We start from the raw sequence: 26,462 nt of genomic DNA, 5'->3' as shown, positions 1-26,462 counted from the left end.
AATGGCCATGATACATTTCAAAGAAACCAGACATTTTCAAGAAAGTGTTTAAATATTTGATGCCAGTAGGTAAAATTATTGTATTTCTAGATAATAGGTTTATAAGTTAGGAATTACACATTTCATATTTTCCTATGTACGTGTGTGTGTGTGTATGTGTGTGTGTGTGTGGATTCCCAATGCAATTTTATTTTGGATACTTCTTCTAATGTTATGCAGAACTAATGTTTTCAAGGTAAAAAATGAAGATTCAAAAACTTTTCCATGTAGAGAGTTTTAAAAATATATTAATGTATACAAGCAAGTTCCAGACGTAATACACATATTTTATAAAAGAAGGAGTAGAGTGTAGTGTAAACAGACGATCCGCAACAATTTACGTAATTGTCTATTAGATGCAACATTAATGTTACCTGGCAAAAGCCCTCGAACATGCTCTGTTTTTCTATATGTGTTAATCCTACATTTCGTTGTTTACATGAAGTAAATAAGTGTTCCTAACATATTCTATTTAGGGAAGAAATGTAGATGACGTATCCCATGAAAATAAACACATTGTAGCTGTTGATTCTGTTAAATTTATTATAAAAAAATAAATAAGTGGAAGTTATTCTCTTCGATTTTGTTTCAAACGTGGACCTTTTGTAGGTAAGGATCTTAAAAATGACGAAAATCTTATTCATGTGAGATAAATAATGTATGCTGAACTGAAATATCACATTTTTATATATATAAATATAGTGTTCACAAGGATGTTAAAATGCTGATTACAGAACAGAATGGTTCTACTCCTATGATCTTTCTCTGTTTTCTTTTGTCCATTGGGTGGACTGAAATTGATCTCTCCCTTTACGGAAACCATCTTATAAGGCTGAACATTCCATACACCGTATGGTAAAATTATGCAGTTACAAGCGTTGAGTATTTATGGCAATTGTGGTGCATTAGGTGGTGAATCTAGCCCAATATTTATCTTTGTCAACACATTGTTGTGGCAGATAAGAAATAAAATTTTGTCGGCTGCTTCCTCAAATGGTTTTTCCTTGCATGCACATTTCCCCTGTGTCTTATGGAGCAACCGTGACGTTCCAATTAATCCCCATGAATGTATATGTAGATGAGACCGTTCGCAATCCATCCAAATATTCTCTTTGGATATCACATTGTTTTATTACAGTCGACATTGTCTGCTACCTAATCGATTTATTTCAGGTTTTCCATAGATGGATATCTTGGAGAGATAAACTATTAACGTACACGCATTATGATTGTAGTGTATTTCGTGGGGAATCTAGCACAAAAGTTATACTTATTAGCAGATTATTGTAGATGATAAAGAATTTAATTTTGTGTCCTGTTTCCTATTATTGTTTCTAACTGATACGTTCTAATCAATCCCAATGTATACGTTTATGGACTCAAAATTTTTTGGAAATAATCGGTGATTTAAGGCAAAAGTTGCTTATCTGTACACAACAATTAAGGCATATACGTTAATTGTGACTTGTTTTATGATTCCTCATGCTTCATATTTATGAATTTCATTATAACACTTATTTACTAAATTTACTATACCAAATTCATTGAAAAATGTTCATTACCGAACATTTTAGTCCAATTGAAAGTTATTCTATGTTGTGTGCTGCCATCTACCGTTGTCCCTTTAAGTTAGTCTTTATTTCTATCCTGTGTCATATTTTGACATCGACGTCAGTTATCCAATCCAGCAAATTCGTTAGTACACGGCCCCATCAAAAATTCTTGTAAACTGAATACATCTAAAATGGCCTCAATAAAAAAATATATTTTAGCCCGCTCTATTCATTCAACAAACAATCCAGCTCTTTTGTTATTTTTGTAAACCTTTCTATAGTAAACAAAACTGATGCAATTTGCCATATTTTTAAAAAAAACAACAGAATACGTCGAAAATCATGTAAGTATAATCAGAAATAATTATTGGGCCAATACGTCGATTGTATAGAGAATCCAGCCCATTGGTTAGTTTTGTTAGCCCATTCCTTTGGGGGGCCAAATGACGCCAAGCCTCCTTTTCTGAAAGCGAATATCACGTAAACGGTGTTAGCCCATTTCTTGTATTCAACAAAGAATCTAGCCATTGATTAGTTTTGCTAACCCATTCATTTTGGGGTCCAACTTGATGCTATGCCCCCTTTTTTTAAACCGAATATCTGGTAAACGGTGATAGCCCACTCAGAAATAATTGTTGTGCCATTGCGTCCACTCCATAGAGAATCCAGCCCAAAAATAGGTTTTGTCAGGCCTTTCGTTTTGTTGCGCTGGGCTGAAGTTGGCCGCCATTTTTTGAAACCGGATATCTAGAAAACCGTGATAGCCCAATCAAAATTTCTTGTTAGCCCATTCCTTGTATTCAACAGAGAATCTAACCCATTGGTTAGTTTTGCTAGCCCATTCATTTGGGGGGCCAACTTGACGCATTGCGCAAAATATTTGAAACCGTGAAGCTCGTAAACGGTGTTAGCCCTATCAAAAATAATTGTTGTGCCATTGCGTCCACTCCATACAGAATCCAACCCAATAATAGGTTTTGTCAGCCCTTTCGATTTGTTGCGCTGGGCTGAAGTTGGCCGCCATTTTTTGAAACCGGATATCTCGAAAACCGTGTTAGCCCAATCAAAATTTCTTGTTAGCCCATTCCTTGTATTCAACAGAGAATCTAGCCCATTGGTTAGTTTTGCTAGCCCATTCATTTGGGGGCCAACTTGACGCCTTGCGCCCAATTTTGAAACCTTGTAGCTCGTAAACGGTGTTAGCCCAATCAAAAATGATTGTTGTGCTGTTGCGTCCATTCCATAGAGAATCCAGCCCAATAGTTAATTTTTTAAGTCCGTTCATTTTGGGGCCCTGGCGTTGAGTTGACCCCCATTTTTTGAAACCGAATTACTCTAAAACCGTGTTAGCCCAATCAAAAATTTTTGTTAGCCCATTCCTTGTATTCAACAGAGAATCTAGCCCATTAATTAGTTTTGCTAGCCCATTCATTTGGGGGGCCAACTTGATGCCACGCCCCCTTTTTTGAAGCCGAATATCTGGTGAACGGTGTTAGCCTAGTCAGAACTAATTGTTGGACCATTGCGTCTATTCCATAGAGAATCCAGCCCAATAGTTAATTTTTTAAGTCCGTTCATTTTGGGGCGCTGGCGTGAAGTTGGCCGCCATTCTTTGAAACCGGATATCTCGGAAACCGTGTTAGCCCAATCAAAATTTCTTGTTAGCCCATTCCTTGCATTTAACAGAGAATCTAGCCCATTGGTTAGTTTTGCTAGCCCATTCATTTGGGGGCCCAACTTGACGCCTTGCGCCGAATTTTTGAAACCGTGTAGCTCGTAAACGGTGTTAGCCCAATCAAAAATAATTGTTGTGCCAATGCGTCCACTCCATAGAGATTCCAGCCCAATAATAGGTTTTGTTAGCCCATTCATTTTGTTGCGCTGGGCTGAAGTTGGCCGCCATTTTTTGAAACCGGATGTCTCGAAAACCGTGTTAGCCCAATCAAAATTTCTTGTTAGCCCATTCCTTGTATTCAACAGAGAATCTAGCCCATTGGTTAGTTTTGCTACCCCATTCATTTGGGGGCCCAACTTGACGCCTTGCGCAAACATTTTTGAAACCATGTAGCTCGTAAACGGTGTTAGCCCAATCAAAAATAATTGTTGTGAAAATGCGTCCACTCCATAGAGATTCCAGCCCAATAATAGGTTTTGTTAGCCCATTCGTTTTGTTGCGCTGGGCTGAGTTGGCCGCCATTTTATGAAACCGCATATCTCGGAAACCGTGTTAGCCCAATCAAAATTTCTTGTTAGCCCATTCCTTGTATTCAACAGAGAATCTAGCCCGTTGGTTAGTTTTGCTAGCCCATTCATTTGGGGGGCCAACTTGACGCCTTGCGCCGAATTTTTGAAACCGTGTAGCTCGTAAACGGTGTTAGCCCAATCAAAAATAATTGTTGTGCCAATGCGTCCACTCCATAGAGATTCCAGCCCAATAATAGGTTTTGTTAGCCCATTCATTTTGTTGCGCTGGGCTGAAGTTGGCCGCCATTTTTTGAAACCGGATGTCTCGAAAACCGTGTTAGCCCAATCAAAATTTTTTGTTAGCCCATTCCTTGTATTCAACAGAGAATCTAGCCCATTGGTTAGTTTTGCTACCCCATTCATTTGGGGGCCCAACTTGACGCCTTGCGCAAACATTTTTGAAACCATGTAGCTCGTAAACGGTGTTAGCCCAATCAAAAATAATTGTTGTGCCAATGCGTCCACTCCATAGAGATTCCAGCCCAATAATAGGTTTTGTTAGCCCATTCGTTTTGTTGCGCTGGGCTGAGTTGGCCGCCATTTTATGAAACCGCATATCTCGGAAACCGTGTTAGCCCAATCAAAATTTCTTGTTAGCTCATTCCTTGTATTCAACAGAGAATCTAGCCCGTCGGTTAGTTTTGCTAGCCCATTCATTTGGGGGGCTGGCGTCAAGTTGGCCCCCCATTTTTTGAATCCGAATATCTCGTAAACGGAGTTAGCCCAATCAGAAATAATTGTTAGCCCATTTAGCCCATTAAGTGTAGATTCTGGCCCAATATTGTTTTCATCTAGCCCATTCACTTGGGGGGCCAACTTGACATACGCCTGTATGAATATAAATCCAAATACAAATATGTGAACACGTAGGGTACATTATGTACCAAAAATATAAATTGATATCATGCTAATGTACATAATACTAATAATTTGATAGACGTATGCTCTGAAGCAAAGTTGGTACGCAGTTTACGAAGCCGGGATTTTGTAACGTTTGAAAGAGGTTTACCAAATTAGCTCCGCTATCTTCTTTTTGGATTAGTTAATTTCTTAACCTTATCTTACTTCGAAGTAATTGGCTTTTATGTGCTGCCATCTGTAGTTGTTTCTTTAAGTTACCGTTCCTCTCCATCTCGGCCAAGTCCTTGATGAGTAATATAAACAAAAGTAGAATAAGATTGCATCATTGTGGAATACGAGAAGGGACGACTTTTCATTTTTTTTGTATACTGCAGTACCATTTGCGGCCAAATACCGGCTAAATATGAGGCATAGAAATGTATAACGTACAGGGTTTTCCTAAAGTTCTTACCACATTTAAATTCGCTATAACTTTGTAACGAACAGAGATATTTCAGTGAAATGAAGTTTGTACTTCACAGCAGTCTTCAAAGTTTTACCTGGCAACATTGAATATCTACCGTCCTCATCGACCCACTTACAGCAGGGCACCATTCACGTCGATGCATTCCTGCAATCTCGTTTTGAAATCCAGAATGGCTTTCCAGCGCTGCTCATCCGAAATGCCCCGCGATGACTGCAGATATCTTTGCCTTTCCACGTACACTTCCATCTTCACATATCCCCACAGTCAAAAGTGACACGGAGGCAGATCTGGCGACCTTACGGGCCGTGATGTGGGTACTCTGCGGCCAATCCACCTGCCTCAGAATTCTTGATCCAGGAAGTTTCTGACTGCAAGAGCAAAATGGGGAGGTGGCCTGTCTTGCTGGAAGTGCACGTCATCCTTGAAACCAAATGCTATCAGCTAGGGAAGGAAGAACGTCTGCATCATGTTGAGGTCGCTAGCACCCGTTACGATATCTTCCTCTGAGAAGAAAGGCCCGGTTACGTGATCCGTCGACACAGCCCACACATCCAATTTTGGGCTATCCCTCTCGTAGGTTTGGAATTCGCGGACCAGAACGCCAGTGGCGCAACACAGGGGGGAGCCCCTTCCAACCTTCGGAAGTCAATTCTAGGGGGGGGGCAAACATTGACGGCCAAGGGCACCTGCTGGGGGGCACAGAGGAGCAAGTACCCCCCTCGATTTCTAATTTTATGCAAATAAAAATACATTCGTAAAATTCTCCTGCTCGCTTCGCTCGCAATACCTGCTTCTCTCAGTTTCCTCAAGTTCAGAGCCGTAGCTAGGGGGCGGCGGGAGTCGGCCATGGATGCCGAGCAATCTAAATTAAAAAAGATGTAAAAGAGAGGATGCCATGGCGTCCAATGAAATTATTTGCGCCCTATTAAATTAATATTGTTTTCAATTGCAAAACTTGGATACAAAAATCTTCTTGTTCACTTCGCTCGCAATCTGATTGTTTTCTGTGATGTAATGTATTAAAAAAAAATATGTGTTGTATATAAGTATTCAATAAAATTTGAATACGTATACAATTTAGTGTTAAGTATGTTGCAGATGTATTTTTTTTATTGTATGTCACTCCATATTGCATACGTGTAACACATATCTTGTACATGGAAGTTATACAAGTTATATGCACAACAATAATGATCTTCGGAATGCATTTATCGTTCATTTTCTGCCATTCAAAAATACAGTTTGTGCGCTTCTTTTCCCTTATTAGTTAATGTGCAATTGACGGTGTTAAAAAAAAGATTTCAAATCGTTTGTTCCAAACAAATGGTTTAGCACCGACTTCTACCTCCTTTTTGTATAATTTATGAGGTTAATAACGTCTTTGATACTAGGCTACTACTAATTCTACCACCAGTAATAATAATAATAATGTCATCATTATTGTTGTTATTATTATTACTATTATTATTGGTACGTTTATCCTGGTACTTGCCCCCCCCCCCCACAGACAAAAAATCGTGGTTGCGCCTCTGGAGAATGCACGATTTCAGCGCTGCATATCACAAAACGCACTGACTTCTCCCTAATCGATGCCATCTTGGAATCACCTGATCGCACGCAGTCACGTGATCCTCAACGTACAATTCTGCCAGGTAAAACTTCAAAGATTGTTGTGCAGTATAAATTTTATTACACTAAAATATATCTGTCCGTTACAAACTCCAACACACCCCTGGCACCGCTAGGGTTGGGGGTGGGAATAGGGTGACATTTAAAAATAATTGAAAACGACCGATATTAGTGTGGAATCCATAGTTTTTGGGGTAGATAAGATTAATAGCGGACACTCCCAATGCCGTTCAATTTATTTATTCTTGCTCTTGGAGGTGGAATTAAAAATGTTGTTCATAAATTGTTGTTAAATTTATATTATACTGAATTTTATAAAAGATATTACTTTATAATTTGTATACTGTACTTATACTTTTAAATACATGTAAATAAAATTAGTTACATTTTACGCTATAGTTAGAATTCATTAAACACCCCGGCAACGCCGGGAAATCAGCTAGTATAATAAATAAATTTATGTATATATGTATGTTTGTTCCCGCATAACTCTCGAACGCCTGGAGCAATTTCAACCACCCTTACGGGAAAGGGGTAACATGTAAAAATAACCGAAAACGACCGATATTAGTGTGAAATCCATAGTTAGAATTCATTATTTTCCTGTCTAATAGAAAATTGGGATAAATAAATACCCGGGCAACACCGGGTATTCAGCTAGTGCCGTAATAACAATCGGTGTATATCGAATCGACCTGCATCTTATGCAAACGCCCTGCCGCCCCTCAAACTTTAGTAACGCCCGCGCCCACGCCACCTAACCGAGAGAGAAAATGGACGCCCATTCTTCTGTTGCGAGTCACAGAAAGACAAATAGTTAACAACAGTCTGCAAATGTTTTCATCTCATATCGAGATGCTTCTGAATGTTTTCCCCCCGTTTCCCAGGAGCTTCACTGAATGTTCAAAGTAAAACTTAACGAAAAAGAAATGTAAGTTGCGACAAACACATTTGTTTGGCAAGCTGTAACAGGAGCGCCGCAGTACGTCAAATTGAGGAACTAAAGACAACAGTAGCCATTCTTATGTAAATACTGATATAAACCTATGTTCTTTCAGTGATACACACTGAACAACACATTTCGTGATTGCGCAGTGTTCTCTGTTTGACCATAGTTCTGCTTTCCTATGTTCTTAAAAACTGGAAAGAATAGACAGGACAAGCAAATTGTCCCTCACCGTGCACTTCCTCTCATGTTGCTATTGAGGATAAAAAGTTGTTTCAAAGGAAAGTCAAATATTAAGTCAAGAATACCATGTAACTTTTTAGTGTTTTTTTTTAAAGTAATTTGGAAACGGTTGGCAACAACAACATTGTTTATAATAGGCATATAGTCTAATATTAATTACTAGATTTATTATTGTTACTACAATAACAAAAAGTGCACAGACTCCGTTTTCTGCATGGTTATTAAAGCAATTCATCCCTTGTACAGGGTAATTCAAAACAATTCATCTAATTTCAGATGTTCATATATTTTAACGGGGTACAATTTCAAGGCGTCGCTAGGACGTACCGTATTACCGAGCCTAAACACATACATGGAAGGAAACTATTTCATGAAATCATAATTCTAAGTAATAAATCCGTCATTACTATGCAAAACCCAAAACCAGAATACGACATACATGGTATGCAGTATCTACAGACCGAAACGTGAAATAGAGTCCCTGACAGTATCACAGTTCAACAAATACCTGTACAATGTACATCATTGTTCACTACGGAAAAGGATAATCGTATTCTGTGAAATAATAAGATGCAGCAACACGTCCGCTTAGACAGTTTCAGCCCACAATCATCTATTTCATGTAGAGACTAAAGTACATTTTAACATGGAGGTGATGAGTATGTTCACTTAAATTTCAATTCCACTGCGTTATTCATTTCACGACCCATATTTGAGGGCCCACAATCACTGAGAAATTACGGTTATACGTGGTACTACCTGGTTTCGAGTGAATGCAACGTCTCTTTCGTGGGTAAGTAAAGCTCCACGTTATGGGCGCAACTTGTGCAACGTCCCTCTAGTGCACTTCTTAAAATAAACTTAAAATAAAATACAGCTCAGGGGATAGGTTCTTTATTCGAAAATTCCAAACAAGAAAGCGTTTTATAGCCAAGAGGATATAGTTAAATGCGGATCTATATTCTGAAAACTGTACACAATACAGAGAAAATATATAGCGAAGCTTGTATATATACATTGAAATATATATATATGCTGATTCCAAATTTACGTCGGTTATATTCTTCTTATACATATATGAATAATTGAAAAGGAAATCTTCTTCTTTTCTTCTCACAATTTTGGGGAAAAGGCTTCTTCTTTTCTTCCTTCTATTTTCGGAAAAGGCTTCTTCTTCCTTCCTATCTTTGTTTTGGGAAAAGGCTTCTTCTTCTTTTCTATCGTTGATTAGTGAAAAGGCTTCTTCTTTTCTTCCTTCTATTTTGGTAAAAGGCTTCTTCTTCTTTTCTATCTTTGATTAGTGAAAAGGCTTCTTCTTGTTTTCTTCCTTCTATTTTGGGAAAAGGCTTCTTCTTCTTTTCTATCTTTGATTAGGGAAAATGATTCTTCTTCTCTTCTTCTTTCTATTTTTGAAAAAGGCTTATTCTTCTTTTCTTTCTTCTAATTTATTGTCCTTGCCCTTAAAGCGTAATCTCATTTATTACATGTATGCGCTCGTTTTCCCCGCTTCTTTGGCATTATACAAAAGACAAGAGCTACACTTATAGAAAGATTAGGGGCGACTAAACTGACAGTAGCGCCACCTCCTATGTAACGACCAAAAGGGGAATAGCCCAGGATCGCTAACAGCAAGCGCTGCGTATGGCCCAGTGCGTCTAATAAGAAGCGCAACCGTAAGTGCTTCGGGGCGTCTAATTTGGACACAGCGCCACCGAGGGACGGACGAACGCAAAAGCTGACGATGTTCTCCTCGTCAGAGGTATTAAATCAAATTTTGATCACTAGGATCAGAAAGGAGAGATACATTTCTGAATTCATTTGCTCACTTATTAACTTTCCTAATTGTTTCATATATGAGCATATTCTTAATTATCTTAATTGGCTATATACAACATTTTATTCACTCCTTCTATAATTCCTATACTCTTCCTTTATATATTTTGCATTTACTATAATATATATAATCGCTCTTCTCCGCTCCTAGTTTCTACAATGAGCTCTGCTCTTCTTTATATGACGCGCTGCCATCTATCGTTGCTCTCGGGAAACAGTTCTTCCTTGCATTTTTCATTGTGTCGTCGGAACTTGCACGTTTTGCATGGTATTGAATATGTTCGAGAGAAAGGGTAAAAACAAATTTGGGCTGATCCGTTTCTTTTTAGCCTCTTCAACATTCACAACATGTTTTTTTTTACAGTATTATGTAGTACCAGTAGGATAATTTCGGATCTTCCCTCACATATGTAACCATAAAGGGAGAGATTCTCCTTCATCCTGATATGAATATCACGATTGGCACAAACAATCTGAACGATAATCAAATTATCATAGTCTTGCTTGATTTACAAGTGAATTTTGCTGTAAAAAAAGCTCGATGAAACTCGTGCAGAAAAAAGTCACGGAACTCTTTGAACGCAGCACTCGAAACCACTTCATCCGTTTCCAAAAATACACCAGGACTTCAACTCTCGAAACCCTCTTCGCGGAAAACACTGATTTAGTTCCCTAACTTAGTTATCAGCCCGATTGATCGTCTGTTCAAACATGCAGCAAGCTCTCAAAAGCTGCAAAACCATGTTTGCACTCGCGACGAGGACGACATCTACGCGGCGACAGCTGGAAACTCCGCCGTTTTGACCAAAAGATCCACTTGAACATCAGCTTGGTTTTCCGGCAAAGAAAAAATGAAAACTGGACAGCAGAGGCAGTAGTGAGGGAGTTTTTGGAACAAGAGTACGTCAGGTAGCCTAAGTAAACCAACACCTATCTTTCCCTTTCAGAATCCTCTGTGGTTCCAAACGAGTACTCAAACCTGCTGCGATCATAAAGCGGCCATCTTGGATCCAAAGCAAAATCAACAAGACTTGAAGGGGAGAGGCAAAAATTCAGCTTTATTAAGCAAATGGCTTCGGAGTTCAAAGAGGTTCAGTTGGCAATTATCCTTAAACGTCCTGTGTCAGCAAAGGTAGCTTGATGACTTATAAACAAGTCCAACCAAGGAAGGATAAAAGGCAACGATGTGAGGCCCCGGAAGAAGCATAGAAAAAAAGAGAAGAGGAATTCTGGGATCGTTTGTAGTGCCATATTTGATCACGACGTTTGAGGTGGAGTAACAAAAAATTGAAGGAATTTTCTCTTTTGATAGGGACCGTTTGAGACTTCATCGCCTTGTTCTGTAACTTCTAGACTTTCTTCTTGATTGATACCTTCATTATAATCAATATCCTTTGACAAATGAGGGAAAGTATGGCTACTTTGAACTCCTCTCTTCTCCTTACTTCTGCAACAAAAAGTACCAGAATCATACGTCATCTACCAACTTAACTAATAGCTGTTTTTGGAGTAGTGGGTTTTCTCGTAGGTCTTGTGATCCAGGGGTTCCGGGTTCGATACCTTGTGGATGCACATAGCACAGACGAAGCGTCCGTTCTTCGAGAGATGCGGCGACGACCAAGAATAAAAACATTAAATTTTAAATATTTTAGAGAAGTAAAAAAAAAGTCAGAATACTCGCAAATGTGTGCGAAATAAGCGAAGCGACAACATGAAACAGCTCGAAAAGCGCAAGAGATCCGCTAATCTTAGCGCATCGAACCCTCCCGTCAAGTTTCCTATTGAAGGAAATGGTGTTAGAAGCCTCAGCTCATCGCAGAAATCGTGTGAATCCCTTCGGTGTCGAGAACAGCCGAACGCCTCCGAACGCTTCCGAACAGGCAGACCTGGGTCATAACAGGCCCTATTTTTAGCTCCCATCCCCGTGTTTACAGCCACGGCAGGGTTTCTCTGGAGCCATCAAGATTTTTCCGCGTGTCCAGTGGTGTGCTCAAGGAGAGGATGGTGAGGGTCATAATCTCTGTTTAGGCTCAATATTCTTAAAAAAAAAAGTTCGTTACAGGCAGGAAAAGATGGCAAAATGAAGAATTGAGGAATGACTGTTAAGAGGAAAAGCACATATTGAACGATATGAAATCTGCTTTTCTTTATCAAAACAACAATTGGCGGTGAACCATAAAGGTTCTTCTTACCTTTAAACGCGACAATTGAGGTGTTTGCATTTCAGTTTCCATCATATTTAATAATTCTCATCGTATGGGATAGAATTATGTCCTTTGTAGTCGTAAGGTCCGTGGTATGAGCTTTTACATTGAACTGGCAGTGACCTGGGCGTTTTTCGCAGAGATATTGTCCCCCCCCCCACCCTCCGTTAAAAGATAGACCCTGACGTTTGGCAAATCTTGCGGTGACAACGTAAAAATGTCACGCTTTGCCACTGGCACATAGTGGTTCCGATCCCACTTTAAACTGTTGGTCCAGTCTCGATTAACCTTTCTGTGCAGAAAGTGGACTTCAAAAACAAGCCGAAACTGAAGCAAACCACATAGGAAATTATACCATTGTGTCATTGGCAGCTTGGGCTGTTACCTTGGTCGCAAAAACAATTTCTTAGACCAGATCGTAGGTCTCATGGAGTTTTTACTTTCCGGGAAGATTTCATGTTTTCACAGGTCCATTTACCATACTCCATTTCACTTTCTATCCTATCTTCACTTCCTCCAATGCACCTGACTGTAGAAAATGAATAGGAAGAAAACATGCTGATCATGTAACCTCACTTTGCTTTGGGCAACAGCGACGTGGTCTGATGTAGGGACCCCCAGCCATTTTTTGCTTCTGCCACACTGTGTAAGCACACTACAATGCTAATGGTGCTCAGAAAAATCTAACAGAACTGGTAAATATTAACTAAAGTTAATGTTCCCCTTGCATGAAGAACCGTACCATGAAGGCACATTTAGGGAGATGTGAGGGAGGAGCCGCATATAGGAGGTGACGTGATCAGCACCACGCTCCGGCAGCATTTACCCTCCAGGGCTGCCCTCAGGTACACCGATTGATTTGGGATTGCTCCCAGGTACCCACTGTTTTGAGGTTGGGTGAGCCCCGGAACAGCTTTATGCGAGGATAAGGCCGGAAAAATTCCAACCTTACGTCACCCACCAAAGAAATCGAACCGGGGTCTTCGGCTTGGCAGTCAGACGCCCTACCGACTACAATTTACTTGCCTGCTATATCCCTGTGGAAAGCTGCAAAAAAAGAGCATGAAGGATAGACGTTTTCCAAGCGCTCACTACACAAATACTTATCACCAACTCACAACAGGCATGTGCCTGGGCAAGCCTAAGGTTACAAACTAAATTGCAACAATGTTCAGTACCAGGGAGATGCGGCGATGACCAAGCAAAATACTAAAAATATTGCATTTTAAATATTTTAGAGAAGAACTAAAAATAATAATAATAATAAGTCAGGATATTCGCATAAGCCTAGTGACAGCATGAAAGAGCTCGAAATAGCAAGAGATTCGCTAATTTTAGCGCATCGAAATAAGGGCCAGTTACTACCCCTAACACCGAACCCTCCCGCGAAGATTCCTATTGAAGGCAATGGCTCTCTGGCAATGGTGTTCAACTGCCCAGCTCATCGCGGAATGGTGCGAATTTCTGGTCTCTGCCGGTGCCGAGAACAGCCGAACGCTTCCGAACAGACCCTACGACAAGGTCCACCAACCTCTACTTCCTCTCACTCTTGAAGGTCTGGGTCAAAACAGGCCTTTTTTCAGCCCCCACCCCCATGTTTACAGTCATATGACAGAGTTTTTCTGGAGTCATCAATATTCTTCCGAGTGCCCAGTGGCGTGCTCTAGGAGGGGTTGGTGAGGATCATAATCTCTGCTTAGGCTCAATATAAAAATAAGGACGTCAAAAGTAGAAAAATATGTACATGTAACAACCCCTTTCGAAAATCCTGGGCACTCCACTGCGAATGTCCGCTATTTCCACTTGTTAAAAGAGAAAACACATATTGAATTATATAAGCATATTTAATAATTCTCATCGTAAGGCATAGATTGATTGATTGAGTTGGTCTTTTAAGTCCACTTTATGCACAGGAAGGTTAATCGAGACTGGGCCTACAGTTTAAAGTGGGATCCGAATCACTATGTAGCTCCAGCGGGAATTGAACCCGGGACCCCTGGATTACAAGGCGACAACGCAATATATATGGGACAGAAATCAGTATTTTGTACTCTTAAGATCTGTGGTATGAGCTTTTACGTTGAATGGAAATGACCTTGGCGTTTATCGCATAGAAATATTGTAACCCCCCCCCATCTTCGTTGAAAGATCGACCCTGACGTTTAGTAATGCAATGAATACGTGAATATGTCACGCTTCGCCACTGTTCAGTACAGAGGCTATTAGCTTGTCTGATTTAGCCAACTGTCCTGAACGAATGTAAAATTTTAAATTTATCCCTGTTTGACCCTCCTTACGAACGCCCCTGCTCATTTTAGTGGCACAAGTGTTCCAAATGATACGAATGAAATTAGATAACAATACCGTACGTTCTTATCTTATTTGCAGAGCCTATTGTGAAAGACTAGAACGTCTCATTTCAGGAAATCAGAAGCAGTAGACAAAGAAGAAACGAGAACAAATCTGCCAAGATAACAGAAAAAAACATATCTCATTTCTTTGTTTTTGACATCCTAATCTCTACTTTGCATATTTGTATTCGCTTAAAGCAATGACATTAACAAATGTTCTTGCTCTTTTAAATTTGCTTCCTCAGAACTTTTTTCAAGGTCAACACAAGATTTTGCCCATTAGCACAATGCTAACGATTGCATCTACTTAAATATTTATTTGTGTTCGTGTGCGCTTTTTTGCATTAACCTCACCAGACACAGGGAGACCAAGAGTGGCACAAAAAATATTGCCGATCATTCAATGCAATGGTAGCACCAAATGTCGAAGGCTTCCAGGTTACTAGCCCTATTAACTGTAATTTAAAATACCGTGTCAGGCAGTCATATGAAATACTGGTAAGTTTATGCCATGCCTTGGAGTGAGTATCGACTGAAGTTTACAAAATAGTTAAAATTTCAGTATTTTATGAAAAATCTGTAAATTGCCAACTTTTATGGTACATCCTGTATGCAACCAACTTTTTTGGCACACCCTGTACGTGCACATTTATGATGCGCTATGTACATGGCCATATTTACTGCACACTTTCATGTTCATATTTAATGGTCACGCTGTTTAGTGCTGGTATTTACGACACTCCCTGTACAAAGCAAGCGAAAAGGCTAAATCACAACTAAATAAGGAAAAGAATGAAGCTGCATTGCCATAGAATATCGTTAGGGTGGGCTAAAGGGTGGGGTTTGCTTCGGTGTTCATCGATATGATTCTATCTTTACTTCGCTCCCTTTTTCATCTTAGCTTCACTTCTCCCTTATTCTTTCCTGTTCTGAATCTATCGTTCTCTATCTTTAGCTTTTCATTTATCCTACTATCTTCTCTCTATTTCTTCTCCTTCACCTTTTCATTCTTATTCCCTTTGTCTCGCGCTTCCTTTCCGTCACATTTCTTTTATTCCCTTTTCTATTCGCTCATTCCTTCCTATTTTACTGTATTCTTTTTTTTCCTTTTTCATTTTCCTCGATCTTCTTTCATTCTCTTTCCTATTCGCTTATTTTATCTCCTTTTACTCTTTTTCGCTCATTCTTTTCTCCATTCACCCTTTCTCTCACATTCATCATTCTCTCTTTCGCTATCTTCTCCTTATTTCTCTATTTGGTCGTAAACTCCACTCGTTTAATCCATGGCTCTTCTCTTTTTACGTTTTCTATTTTTCTCATTCCCTTTCCGTTTCTTTCTGTCACCCATGTTTCTGTTGCCCTTACATCTGTCCACCTTTTGTTCACCAGCTATCTATAAATAGATACCTCTAGATATACCCCTTGTTTACCAGCTCTCTATATATAATACCTCGACAAGGTCGTAGTTTTTGCGTCATAATATCGATATTTCTATTTGGAGTTACGATTTTATTTTATATATCATTGTCAAGACATACAAGTTGCCGCAAGGATTGTTGTGCGCCTTGTAATCCCATAAAAAAGGCGGGCAATGGCGGGAAAATGGCGGCTTCCTTTGTAACTGTGTCAGTGGCGCACATTACATGTCTTTTGGGAGGTACAAGTCGTGTTCTATTGCTCGTATTATAATAGTGCAATTATTTTCTTGTTCAAAATATGCCTGCGATCATTTCCATGTGTATTTTGACATGTACTGTACTTTGTTGTCCAGGGGCGGAGGGGGAAACGGCATTTTTCTTCAGAAATTTTGGAATTTCCCTGTTCCTCCCCTCCCCCCGCATCCATATATGCACTCAATGTGCATATATTTTATATAGTCCGAATCTATGGTTCATTCCGCGTATAATGGTACTTCATTTGTCTGTCTAGGGCAATTAGCCTCCGATCTACAAGAATCTAAATGAAACTCTGCATTTTGCTTAAAATTGGCCCGGTCCCGGAGGGCTTACATGGCAAAATGGGCTTGGTAATCAAAAGGTTAATTTGTTCCGCCCTTTCTCCTTTATTTTTTAGCTTCATTCTTTGTGATTTCCGTTTGTGCGACTTCCGTTGCGGAGTGGTTAGCAGAGCGCGCTGCGATGCTAGTGGGACCGGGCTCTAATCGCGGTCTGGGCATGGTTGTTCTTTCATGACTGTCCCTTCAACAATTTCGACATATCATCACTCATCTTCATCTTCGCGAAAAGTGGAAGAAAAGCGAAGTAAAATCAAGTAGATTAATCAACCAATAAACTTATTTATAAGAATCGATAAATGGGAAAGGGGTGGCGGGTTCGACAGCGGGTAAAGGCACATAGTGGTTCGGATCCCACATTAAACTGTAGGTCCAGTCCCGATTAGCCTTACTGTGCACAAAGTGGACTTAAACAACAATTCAATCAATCAATCAATTAAACTGTAGGTCCAGTCCAGATTAAACTTACGGTGCATAAAGTGGACTTAAGACAACAATTCAATCAATCAATCAATCAATTAAACTGTAGGTCCAATCCAGATTAGCCTTACTGTGCATAAAGTGGACTTTAAACAACAGTTCAATCAATCAATCAATCAATTAAACTGTAGGTCCAATCCAGATTAGCCTTACTGTGCATAAAGTGGACTTTAAACAACAGTTCAATCAATCAATCAATCAATTAAACTGTAGGTCCAATTCAGATTAGCCTTACTGTGCATAAAGTGGACTTTAAACAACAATTCAACCAATCAATCAATCAATTAAACTGTAGGCCCAGTCCCGATTAGCCTTACTGTGCATAAAGTTGACTTAAAACACCAACTAAATCAATCGAAACATTGGAGTACTCCCAGAGCATTGAATTTTGATTACTTAACATTTCTGCCACTTTTGGCTAATCGCGAAGATGAGGATGAGTGATGAAATTGATGAAGAGTCACTCACAAAGAACACCAAAGACCACCGTCGTCATAGCGCGTTGTGCTAACCACTCCACAACGGAGGCCGGCAGAGCAGTGAATCCAATTGGGTCACAGGAAGGTCAAACGAAGTAAGCTCCATGTGTGAGAAAATCGTCGCATTATCAATAGCGTAACAGGGAACGTGACGCGGTTTTCTATAAAGCCAATGCAAATATCACAACGATTATTCTAAGCAGCCGCTGTGTACCCGATCTTTCGTCTTAGTCCCAAACGAGATAAGTGGGAAAATGCGAATTCATTGCCTACGAATCAAATCACAGTGCGCATGCGCAGACTTAATAGACTTGCACTCTCGCTTCTATGAGCTATGGCAGTCTCGCTGGTCGTAGGCTCACAGATTTCTGGGTGAAATATCGCTCGTAGTTTTCGGCACATGTAGTGCTAAATATTAATCATAGGAGGCGCCAACATCACAAAAGACGGTGATATTTCGTGAGTATCTATATTCGCAAAAAGCATGTTATGTATAGTTATAATATAGGGTATGTTCGGAAAGTAAGGTTCAGTCATGATCTGTTCTGGGTTGTAAGCCAAAAGTGAGAGCAAGGCGTTGTAAAATAACAAAAATACGAATGCAAATTAAGTTTCATAGAGAGAAATTTTGTATACTCAAGGTATGGAAACAAAAACAGGGGACACCCCTCCACCCGCATACATTCAGAGGCATACGCTTACAGTTCTGGTGTTTTTAAAATAAACCAGGACGTGTGTTCCCATGAAAAATAGTCCCCCAGTTTTTGTGTACTCTTTTATTTAATTTATTTACAGACATACATGACATACAATACATGAAATAATGTTTCTCTTATATTTAGAGTATATGCATTTGCATAAGGATTATTGTGTTCGGAATCTTGGGTTGTTCTGGATGCAAGAACAAAAAAGGGTTTACGGTTTGTGTAACTTAATGTTCGGATCAATGAATTGGTGTGATTTTTACCGAATTTCTGAACAGATAGGCTAATTGGGACTGGACCTACAGTTTAAAATAGAATCCGAACAACTGTGCAATGTGCCTCTACCGGGTATCGAAACCCTGGAGCCATTGATTACAAAGCGATGACGTTACCACTACGCCATCGGGGAAGCCACTGATTTTTACGGAGTTAAATTGGTATGTGTCTTAATTGACTAGTGTGGTGAGATATCTAATATGGGAGATTAGTTATATGTTCCTATGCAATTTTAATTTGTTAGGTGATCCTGTGGTCGTAGTGGTTACTTATTGACAATGGTAGGAAACCAACTGGTTAACCCCCCCCCCTATTCCCATAGCATGTGATCTGCGAAGCCATATCTACAGTCAATGAGCAGAGAAAAGGCTGTAAAGTCTAGTACACATATACACATTCTTTGCTCCATTCCAGAAAACATTCTATATCCGCCTATGCGGCCATGCACTTGAATTATTTTTTATTTGCAATATCCATGATAGTTGATAGGAATTGTTCTCCAGTTCCAGACTGATTAAAACTCAAACAAAGGACAATGGACGAGCTAATTCTGGAGAAGAAGCACTCCAAAGTGATCGAACATGAAGAGATCGAAGAATTCTTCAACACGCGAGACATCCCCGTCACGGAGGAGACAGCGTGTGGAATTGGACCTCTGAGGGGAGTCTTCTTGCAGAGGTTCGCCAACAAGAAGATGTACGTGTTCCTCTACGGCTGTCTAGGATGCTTCTTCGCCGCCAGCTTTGCCTATTTCAACGCCACCATCACAACCCTAGAGAAGAGGTTCAAGATACCCAGCAAAGTCACAGGTGAGTGGGTTTGTTATTGCAATGTCGATGGTAGAAAGTTGTACTATGAGAATTAAAGACTGCTGAGCATGCGCACTCATCTGGTTCCCATCGAACATCCGGTTACGCTGACTGTTCAAATACTCTTCTTAACTATCGTCAGTCTGTGATGCTATCGTCGTACAACTGATGAAAACAAATGCTCATTTCTTACTTCGTATACTTATGAACTGTACTGCAATCAACGGGGAATGACCTCAACCGGAAATTCCGCGGGAACCAATGTTTATGTTTACATTTTTAACACGGTCTATAGGACCCTTCACCCTCTATACAGGGTGAGTCAAAAGTCAGGTTACATAGGAATTTGTAGTATATCTTCAACGTGTGCACCTTGAACATCAATGTGCACTCAACGTTTCCAGTTCTCCAGAACCTTTTGCAAAACGTCCGGCAAAATCATGTCTGCTCATTGCACAATGCGTTCATTCAGATGTTGGATGTTCTGAATCTTAACTGAGTGGACGAGCGCCTTTAAATGATTCCAAAGGTAAGAAAAAACATTGTTGTCAGGTCTGGAGACCGCGGTGGCCACTCAGGAAAATCACCTCCACTCTTTCTTCTTTTGTCAGCATCTTCCTTCACTCACAGTCAGCAACTTCTTATGTAACCTGGCTTTTGACTCACCCTGCACACTGTTTACTGCACGCTTCAACACGTTTCTTCCATTTCAGGCATAATCACGGTGGGCAACGACATGAGCCAACTGTTCGTAAGCTTGGCGCTGGCATACTACTGCGGGAAAGGCCACCGACCCCGCTGGATCGCTGCTGGAATCTACACCGTGGTGATCTTCTGCTTCTTAATCATCCTTCCTCACATCATCTATGGCCCGGGTGAAGATGCCTTGTCCCTCACGGTAGAGTACGGAGCATCCTTGGACCAGAGCTCGACGCCCGACGTTGTAGGTACGTGACGTCATGTTGCCACACTCACTTGGCGGGTGAACCAAATTTATAGTTGCATTTTCTAGTTATGTAATTCAAATAATGTTTCAGACGTACGCAGATAACTCGAACTGCATCAAATAAATGCAATATCTTTGCGCATCATTTCTACACCACCAAGTATACGAATGGAGGAGGAAGTTCGATAATGGCATCAGTTCGGAGGCTGATTGCTGGAAAGGCCTTCACAGTGGCTCATAAGTGACTGCATGTACATTCTAAAGATTATTCTCAGACTTGAAATTATATGTGGATCAGTAATGATTCTCTGCTCAAATGCAGCAAACTTGTACGTACAACCATACTTGTATAAATCCAGTAGATAAAAAACAAATTAAGTTTTCGCATATGTAACGTTGGCTTTGCTAATTAAAAATATTTACAATGAATGTTCGACCTGATTCACTTTACACTTTGTTAAAAATCGCAAAGTCAGTTTTAGTGACCAACTGATCTTGTGCATACTTTCAGCTAGATACATGAAGAGATCCCTGTGCCGAGTTGAAAACGAGACAGTAGGAACGACGTGCAGTGACGGGGAAGGGGGGAGCATAGCCCCCCAAGTGTTCCTGTTCGCCGCCCAGCTCATAGCAGGCATCGGAGGATCTGTGTACTACACTCTAGGAGTTTCCTACATGGACGACAACATTAAGAAGTCAAAGACACCGGCCCTCGTCAGTAAGATATTCATGGTTAATAGGTTCATGACGTCAATTTTCTTTTAGAGTTATTAGTTTAAAAATTTTCCATTGTTATTGTAAGTGTGGTATTTGTAGAATTTCCAGTGGGGAGAATTTAGGTAACAACTCTTGAAGTATTGGGATATTGCGTAAGTCATACATATAGATTCCACACACCCAAAGATTAAAAAAACAACAACAACAACAAAAAAGAAATACACCGCATTCATCCCCACTATCAGCTCCACAAAATATCCCTCTGTCTTTTTCTAGAACCACAGCTTGAGGAATTGCAAATGCATAAGGAGGTGGTGAATTTGTAGAAAACCCTCCACAAGAATTGAAACGCTGGGGCCTCATTGGGTCACTTTCCGTCTATCCTTTCCATATTGATTGATTGATTTAGCTGATTCTACGGTACCTTTTGACTAATTTCGAAGAAGAGATGAATGGTGATATGATAAGGTGGATGACGTGACAATGACAAACATATGGAGACAACGCATACGATAATACTGGCTGAGAGTCCAGACGTCAGAGCCTCACAAGTATGCAAAAAACACTCCATGTGTATTACGTGAGGTTGGGTGTCTTCGGAAAGAGTCACATCCTTAACCCTCCTTTCCATATTTCATTATCCTTGAGTTGCAGTATCAATCTGACACACAAAAAGTCTCCATTTGACTTAACAGCAACACCAGTTGGTTTGCAGAAATGGGTATTGTCATTTCTCGTTTTGAACTGTTCATCTAGAGCTAACACTGGTTGATTTCCCTCAAATTTGGATGAAATTTAAACACCTGATGGAGAGCGACATCTGTTATCTATTATAGTTGTCCTTGTCGCCCTCATCCACACTTCGAATACTTCCCTGGTACTTGTCTAAAACTAGATCAATGAGAAAACTGGTCATTTGATTTGATAGATATTGCTTATTTGTACCATTTGGTTAACATCCAGCTGAAGTTCGACCTTGAACCGCCTATTCTGAAGTAACAGCCTCTAGTACGAAACATTGGCAGATTAGGTAAACACATCTAACATGGTCGATTTATCGTAGAGACTTTATTTTGCAACATGTATGATCTATTTTTGCAGGTTTGTCCTATTTCCTTCGGATGCTGGGCCCTGCGATTGGATACGCTTTGGCGTCTTTCTGCCTTAAGATGTACGTGGCGCCTGGCCTTAACCCCACAATAACCCCAAGAGACCCCAGATGGATCGGAGCTTGGTGGATGGGTAAGTGTTGAAACTTGTGGACAAGCCTGTACACTCTCATTTAAATTTCGCATTTTTTACTAACAAGAAAGGGTATACCAAACTAACAGGCATTCATGTCACATATAAACAGTTTGCAAATAGGTACTTAGCATGCACACCGAATTGGAACTATGTTTTAAAATTTCTTAACTGATAAACATATGGATTTTAGCCTCTTGTATGGATGCTTTTTAAGAACTTTTCAGTTACGGCAATTGAGGGGCTCTGGAGTAAAATTTGATGACCCACAATCTGTTCAAACTTGAGATAACATTAGAGTCGCCGCCACGAAAACAGTGGATGCACATAGCACAGACGAAGCGTCCGTTCATCGGGAGATGCAGCGACGACTAAGAATAAAAACATTAAATTTTAAATATTTTAGAGAAGTTAAAAAAAAGTCAGAATACTCGCAAATGTGTGCAAAATAAGCGAAGCGACAACATGAAACAGCTCGAAAAGCGCAAGAGATTCGCTAATCTTAGCGCATCGAACCCTCCCGTCAAGTTTCCTATTGAAGGAAATGGTGTTAGAAGCCTCAGCTCATCGCAGAAATCGTGTGAATCCCTTCGGTGCCAAGAACAGCCGAACGCTTCCGAACAGGCAGACCTGGGTCATAACAGGCCCTATTTTTATCCCCCATCCCCGTGTTTACAGCCACTGCAGGGTTTCTCTGGAGCCATCAAGATTTTTCCGCGTGTCCAGTGGCGTGCTCAAGGAGAGGATGGTGAGGGTCATAATCTCTGCTTAGGCTCAATATTCTTAAAAAGAAAAGATCGTTACAGGCAGGAAAATATGGCAAATCTTGCGGTGACAACGTAAAAATGTCACGCTTTGCGACTGGCACATAGTGGTTCCGATCCCAATTTAAACTGTTCGTCCAGTCTTGATTAACCTTTCTGTGCAGAAAGTGAACTTCAAAAACAAGCCGAAACTGAAGGAAACCACATAGGAAATTATACCATTGTGTCATTGGCAGCTTGGGCTGTTACCTTGGTCGCAAAAAAGAATTTCTTAGAACAGATCGTAGGTCTCATGGAGTTTCAAACTTGAGATAACATTAGAGTCGCCGCCACGAAAACAGTCCAGTCAAGGTCACGCCACTCACCTACAGTGTTGCCAATAAGCAACAATTTCAAGTTTCAATAACAATTCCGAGAAAAATGTTAGAAAACAGTACTTAATGTAAAGAACATTGCGATGTATTTTTTACACATATAATTTCTTGGTCATTCAGGAAAAAATAAAAACATGTTTCCATGAAATTCACAAGGAAATTATTATTTTTTACTTCGAACTGTAAAAAAAATGAAAGCAATGACAAATGAGGTTTGAAAAAATTGTGAAACATTCTTAATGTTCATAGATGCCTACAATACATATTTTATACACAAAATATATAAGCATGTGAAGTAAAAATGTAAAATGTTCCAATTTTTGCATTCGGGCTATGTATTGTAAAATATCGCTGCTGGCTAACTCGCGTTCTGTTTGATCACGTAAATACTTTCAGCGAGAAAGTTTGTAATAAAACATTGAAATTAATTTTAGGAACACATACAGCGTCTTTATGTTGCTCATACGTTAGTGAACAAGGCATATTTCGTAGCTGGTAATTGGCAACACCGTGTCCTCCCGTTTCGCCTTATTGCGTTTTCACCTTCCAAAATACAATTTCACGACACGAACTTTCTAAGGCGAAACGGGACATCCCATTTCGCCTTACACACAACAAAAATTCCCACCAGGGGATACTATCAACTTGAAGGGTAATTCATAATGAGAGCGCAGAGCTTGTGATGTTACCTACCTTGGCTCCCCCCCGCAACGACCCCCAGGAGCACCGACCAGTTTAGTTTAGGTAAGGTAAGGTAAGGTTGATTGTAAGTCGATAATATTTCCTGGTGGGAAATGTTTTGTGTGTAACGCGAAACAGGATAAGGCGAAATGGGATGTCCCGTTTCGTCTTAGAAAGTTAGTGTCACATAAATCATTTGAAATTGTATTGGCGGAGGTGAAAACGCAATAAGGCTAATCTGGCGGTAATCGGCAAAACACACAGGAACATCTGGTTAATACATAAGCCACACTGGAATGCCGGAACTTTCACTTGCGTTGTTCTCGGTTTTATACTTTTGTGAGTTATCTAGTTTTTCTCCCGAACAGCGTAATTATCCTTAAGGAGCAAATGCAAAAAATCCTCCAACCATAAACGATATACAATTCCACGTAAGAAAATTCGTAACACACAGGAGTGTCGACACCGGGACTCTAGCCCGCCGTGAAATAATTCACCCAAAATAGTTCGTATGAAAGTTTCAGGTTCATTTATGGAAGGTTAAGAATTACACACATAAAGGGGGATCATCTCACACCCCTAAGGGCACAGCACTCACTTTCGTGAAAATCCCTATGTTAATGTCGAGGTACGGACATTAATGAATGAAAGTTCTGAATTTCCCACGACGGACACTGCATATTTGGCAGAGCATTGCACAGCAATGTCAAGGAAAAATGAAGGCTCTGTCCGAAAGGTGCAAAGTACAGACTTAAAGTATGGTGTGAAATGAAGTGACGTCACCTAGTAGGCCTCCCCCATGGCGCAGTGGTAGCGTCGTCCCCTTGTAATCAAGGGGTCCCGGGTTTGATACCCGGTGGAGGCACAAGTGGTTCGGATCCCACTTTAAACTATAGTTCCAGTCCCGATTAGCCTTACTGTGCATAAAGTGGACTTAAAACACCAACTCAACAACGTCAGCTAGTAGAATTCGAAAGCGCCAAGAACAGAAGTACGCAAGTGCACAGCTCGCCGTACAGATGGTTGCTGACTAGGTCACGTGATTTCCGCAACTCGTTGTTTTTTTGTTCAAAATCACGGAGGTATATAGCCAGCAACACAGGTTAAATAAACGTTATGGGCCAGCAAGTTGTTGGTTAGAGTTCTTCTAATGTGTGGAAATGTATATGTACGAACATTTGAAAATGCTATGTGATTTATATGGTGAAAAACAAGTGCTTGTAACGCGAGGAAGACAACAAGTACTCAGTTTTATCTACTGATCGTATTTGGCGCTGCAGTCGAAGTGCAATTCGAAAGACTTTCACTTGCAGTCCACCACTTGAAGACAGCACTCCAAGACCATACTCGGAGGATGCTCGCTTCAAGTAAGGTCCTGCGCCTTTCGGACATGGCCGAAACTTACCCGTCCGAGCGTGCAGAATCTCGCCTCAGATACGTTCCTTTCAACTGGGACACACACCTAACACCTCTCCTCATAGGCGTAACTAGGCCGATTTTTTTTTTTTTTTTTTTAGTTTTTCTCATTTTTGCTAACATCCTGAGACCTGAGTAACAAAGAAATTAAGAGTACTTTTTTATGATTGCACAAGTGTAACAATATTTCTGGATGGTAGGTTTATGCGACCGAAAGTTTTCGATTCTGACCCCCTTCCGAGAGTTAGGTACGAAGTCGGATACAACCCCCTCCCCCCCCCGTTAGGCCCCACGGTACGCCATTGCCTTTCTCTTCCCGTGTTGCCAGTGATGTGCCGTAGACTATAAGTTTACGTCTACATGCGTTGTCTACACGTAGTCTACGCGTACATTACATTGAGTTGTAGTTTACATAAACTACGTAGACAACTTAAAGTGCATTTTCAAGGGTTTCATAAAACGAGAGTTACATTTTCAACTATATTGGTTCCTAACGAAATGAAAAGAATCATATTTACAACAAAATTTATCTCCTCTTCTATTGTTAAGTATGGAAGAAGATAAATAGTATGCAAAACAACAAGAGATGGCAGTCGTGAGGCAAGAGTGGTCTTTTTTCCATAAAACACTAGAATATTTCATATATTAGGTTTCTTCCTAGGTGAGAAATTGTTCTAATTGGGAAGAAAGAGTATGAAAAGTTTTCCTCACACATCAGCAACTGATACGCAGTATAATTTTCTTTTAATTCAACGGCGCCCTTCGCTAAGTTATCACCTTTCGCCATGTTCTTTACATAGATTACGTCATCTACGTGTATAAAATAGTCTACGCGTAGAATGTAGACTATCGTTGTTTACGCGTAGACGCACATCGCTGCGTGTTGCGCTCCTTGATTGGATCCTTTTGCGATCACTGTACATCCTTTTTGCCCTCAGCAATTCCAATCAGAATCACCCCGGCAGTAACCGAACATGTCCCTCAACAATATATGTCTCATCGTTTTCATGCCTTTCATTCTGTGAGATTCATATTTGCACAGACAGACATTTTGCAGAACAGAGAAATAGATAGAGGGAATGAGATACAGAAATAATAGAACGTGTATACGCAAAGAAATCCTCGTGTTCGTCCGTATTCAAATTGCACATTTTTTTTTTATGGTGAGAGACTGAAACGAATTTAAATTTG

The 26,462-nt window shown here is 40.2% G+C and overlaps 1 protein-coding gene across 1 annotated transcript in view; it reads left to right on the top strand.

Annotated features, from left to right (window-relative positions):
• The first annotated feature begins 17,654 nt into the window (after positions 1–17,654).
• Positions 17,655–26,462, top strand: part of LOC145991236 (solute carrier organic anion transporter family member 74D-like) — a 39,240-nt gene continuing 30,432 nt past the window's right edge. Inside the window, exons 1-5 of the mRNA XM_083127198.1 lie at positions 17,655–17,801; positions 18,826–19,131; positions 19,845–20,078; positions 20,589–20,795; positions 21,896–22,036. Coding sequence (XP_082983324.1) covers positions 18,858–19,131; positions 19,845–20,078; positions 20,589–20,795; positions 21,896–22,036 — 856 coding nt within the window. The 5' untranslated portion in view covers positions 17,655–17,801; positions 18,826–18,857. The remainder of the gene's footprint in view (positions 17,802–18,825; positions 19,132–19,844; positions 20,079–20,588; positions 20,796–21,895; positions 22,037–26,462) is intronic.

The sequence above is a fragment of the Lepisma saccharinum genome, chromosome 8, assembly GCF_977018435.1.
Source record: "Lepisma saccharinum chromosome 8, izLepSacc3.1, whole genome shotgun sequence".
Taxonomy (NCBI): Eukaryota; Metazoa; Arthropoda; class Insecta; order Zygentoma; family Lepismatidae; genus Lepisma; species Lepisma saccharinum.
This window is presented reverse-complemented; position numbering and strand designations above follow the sequence as displayed.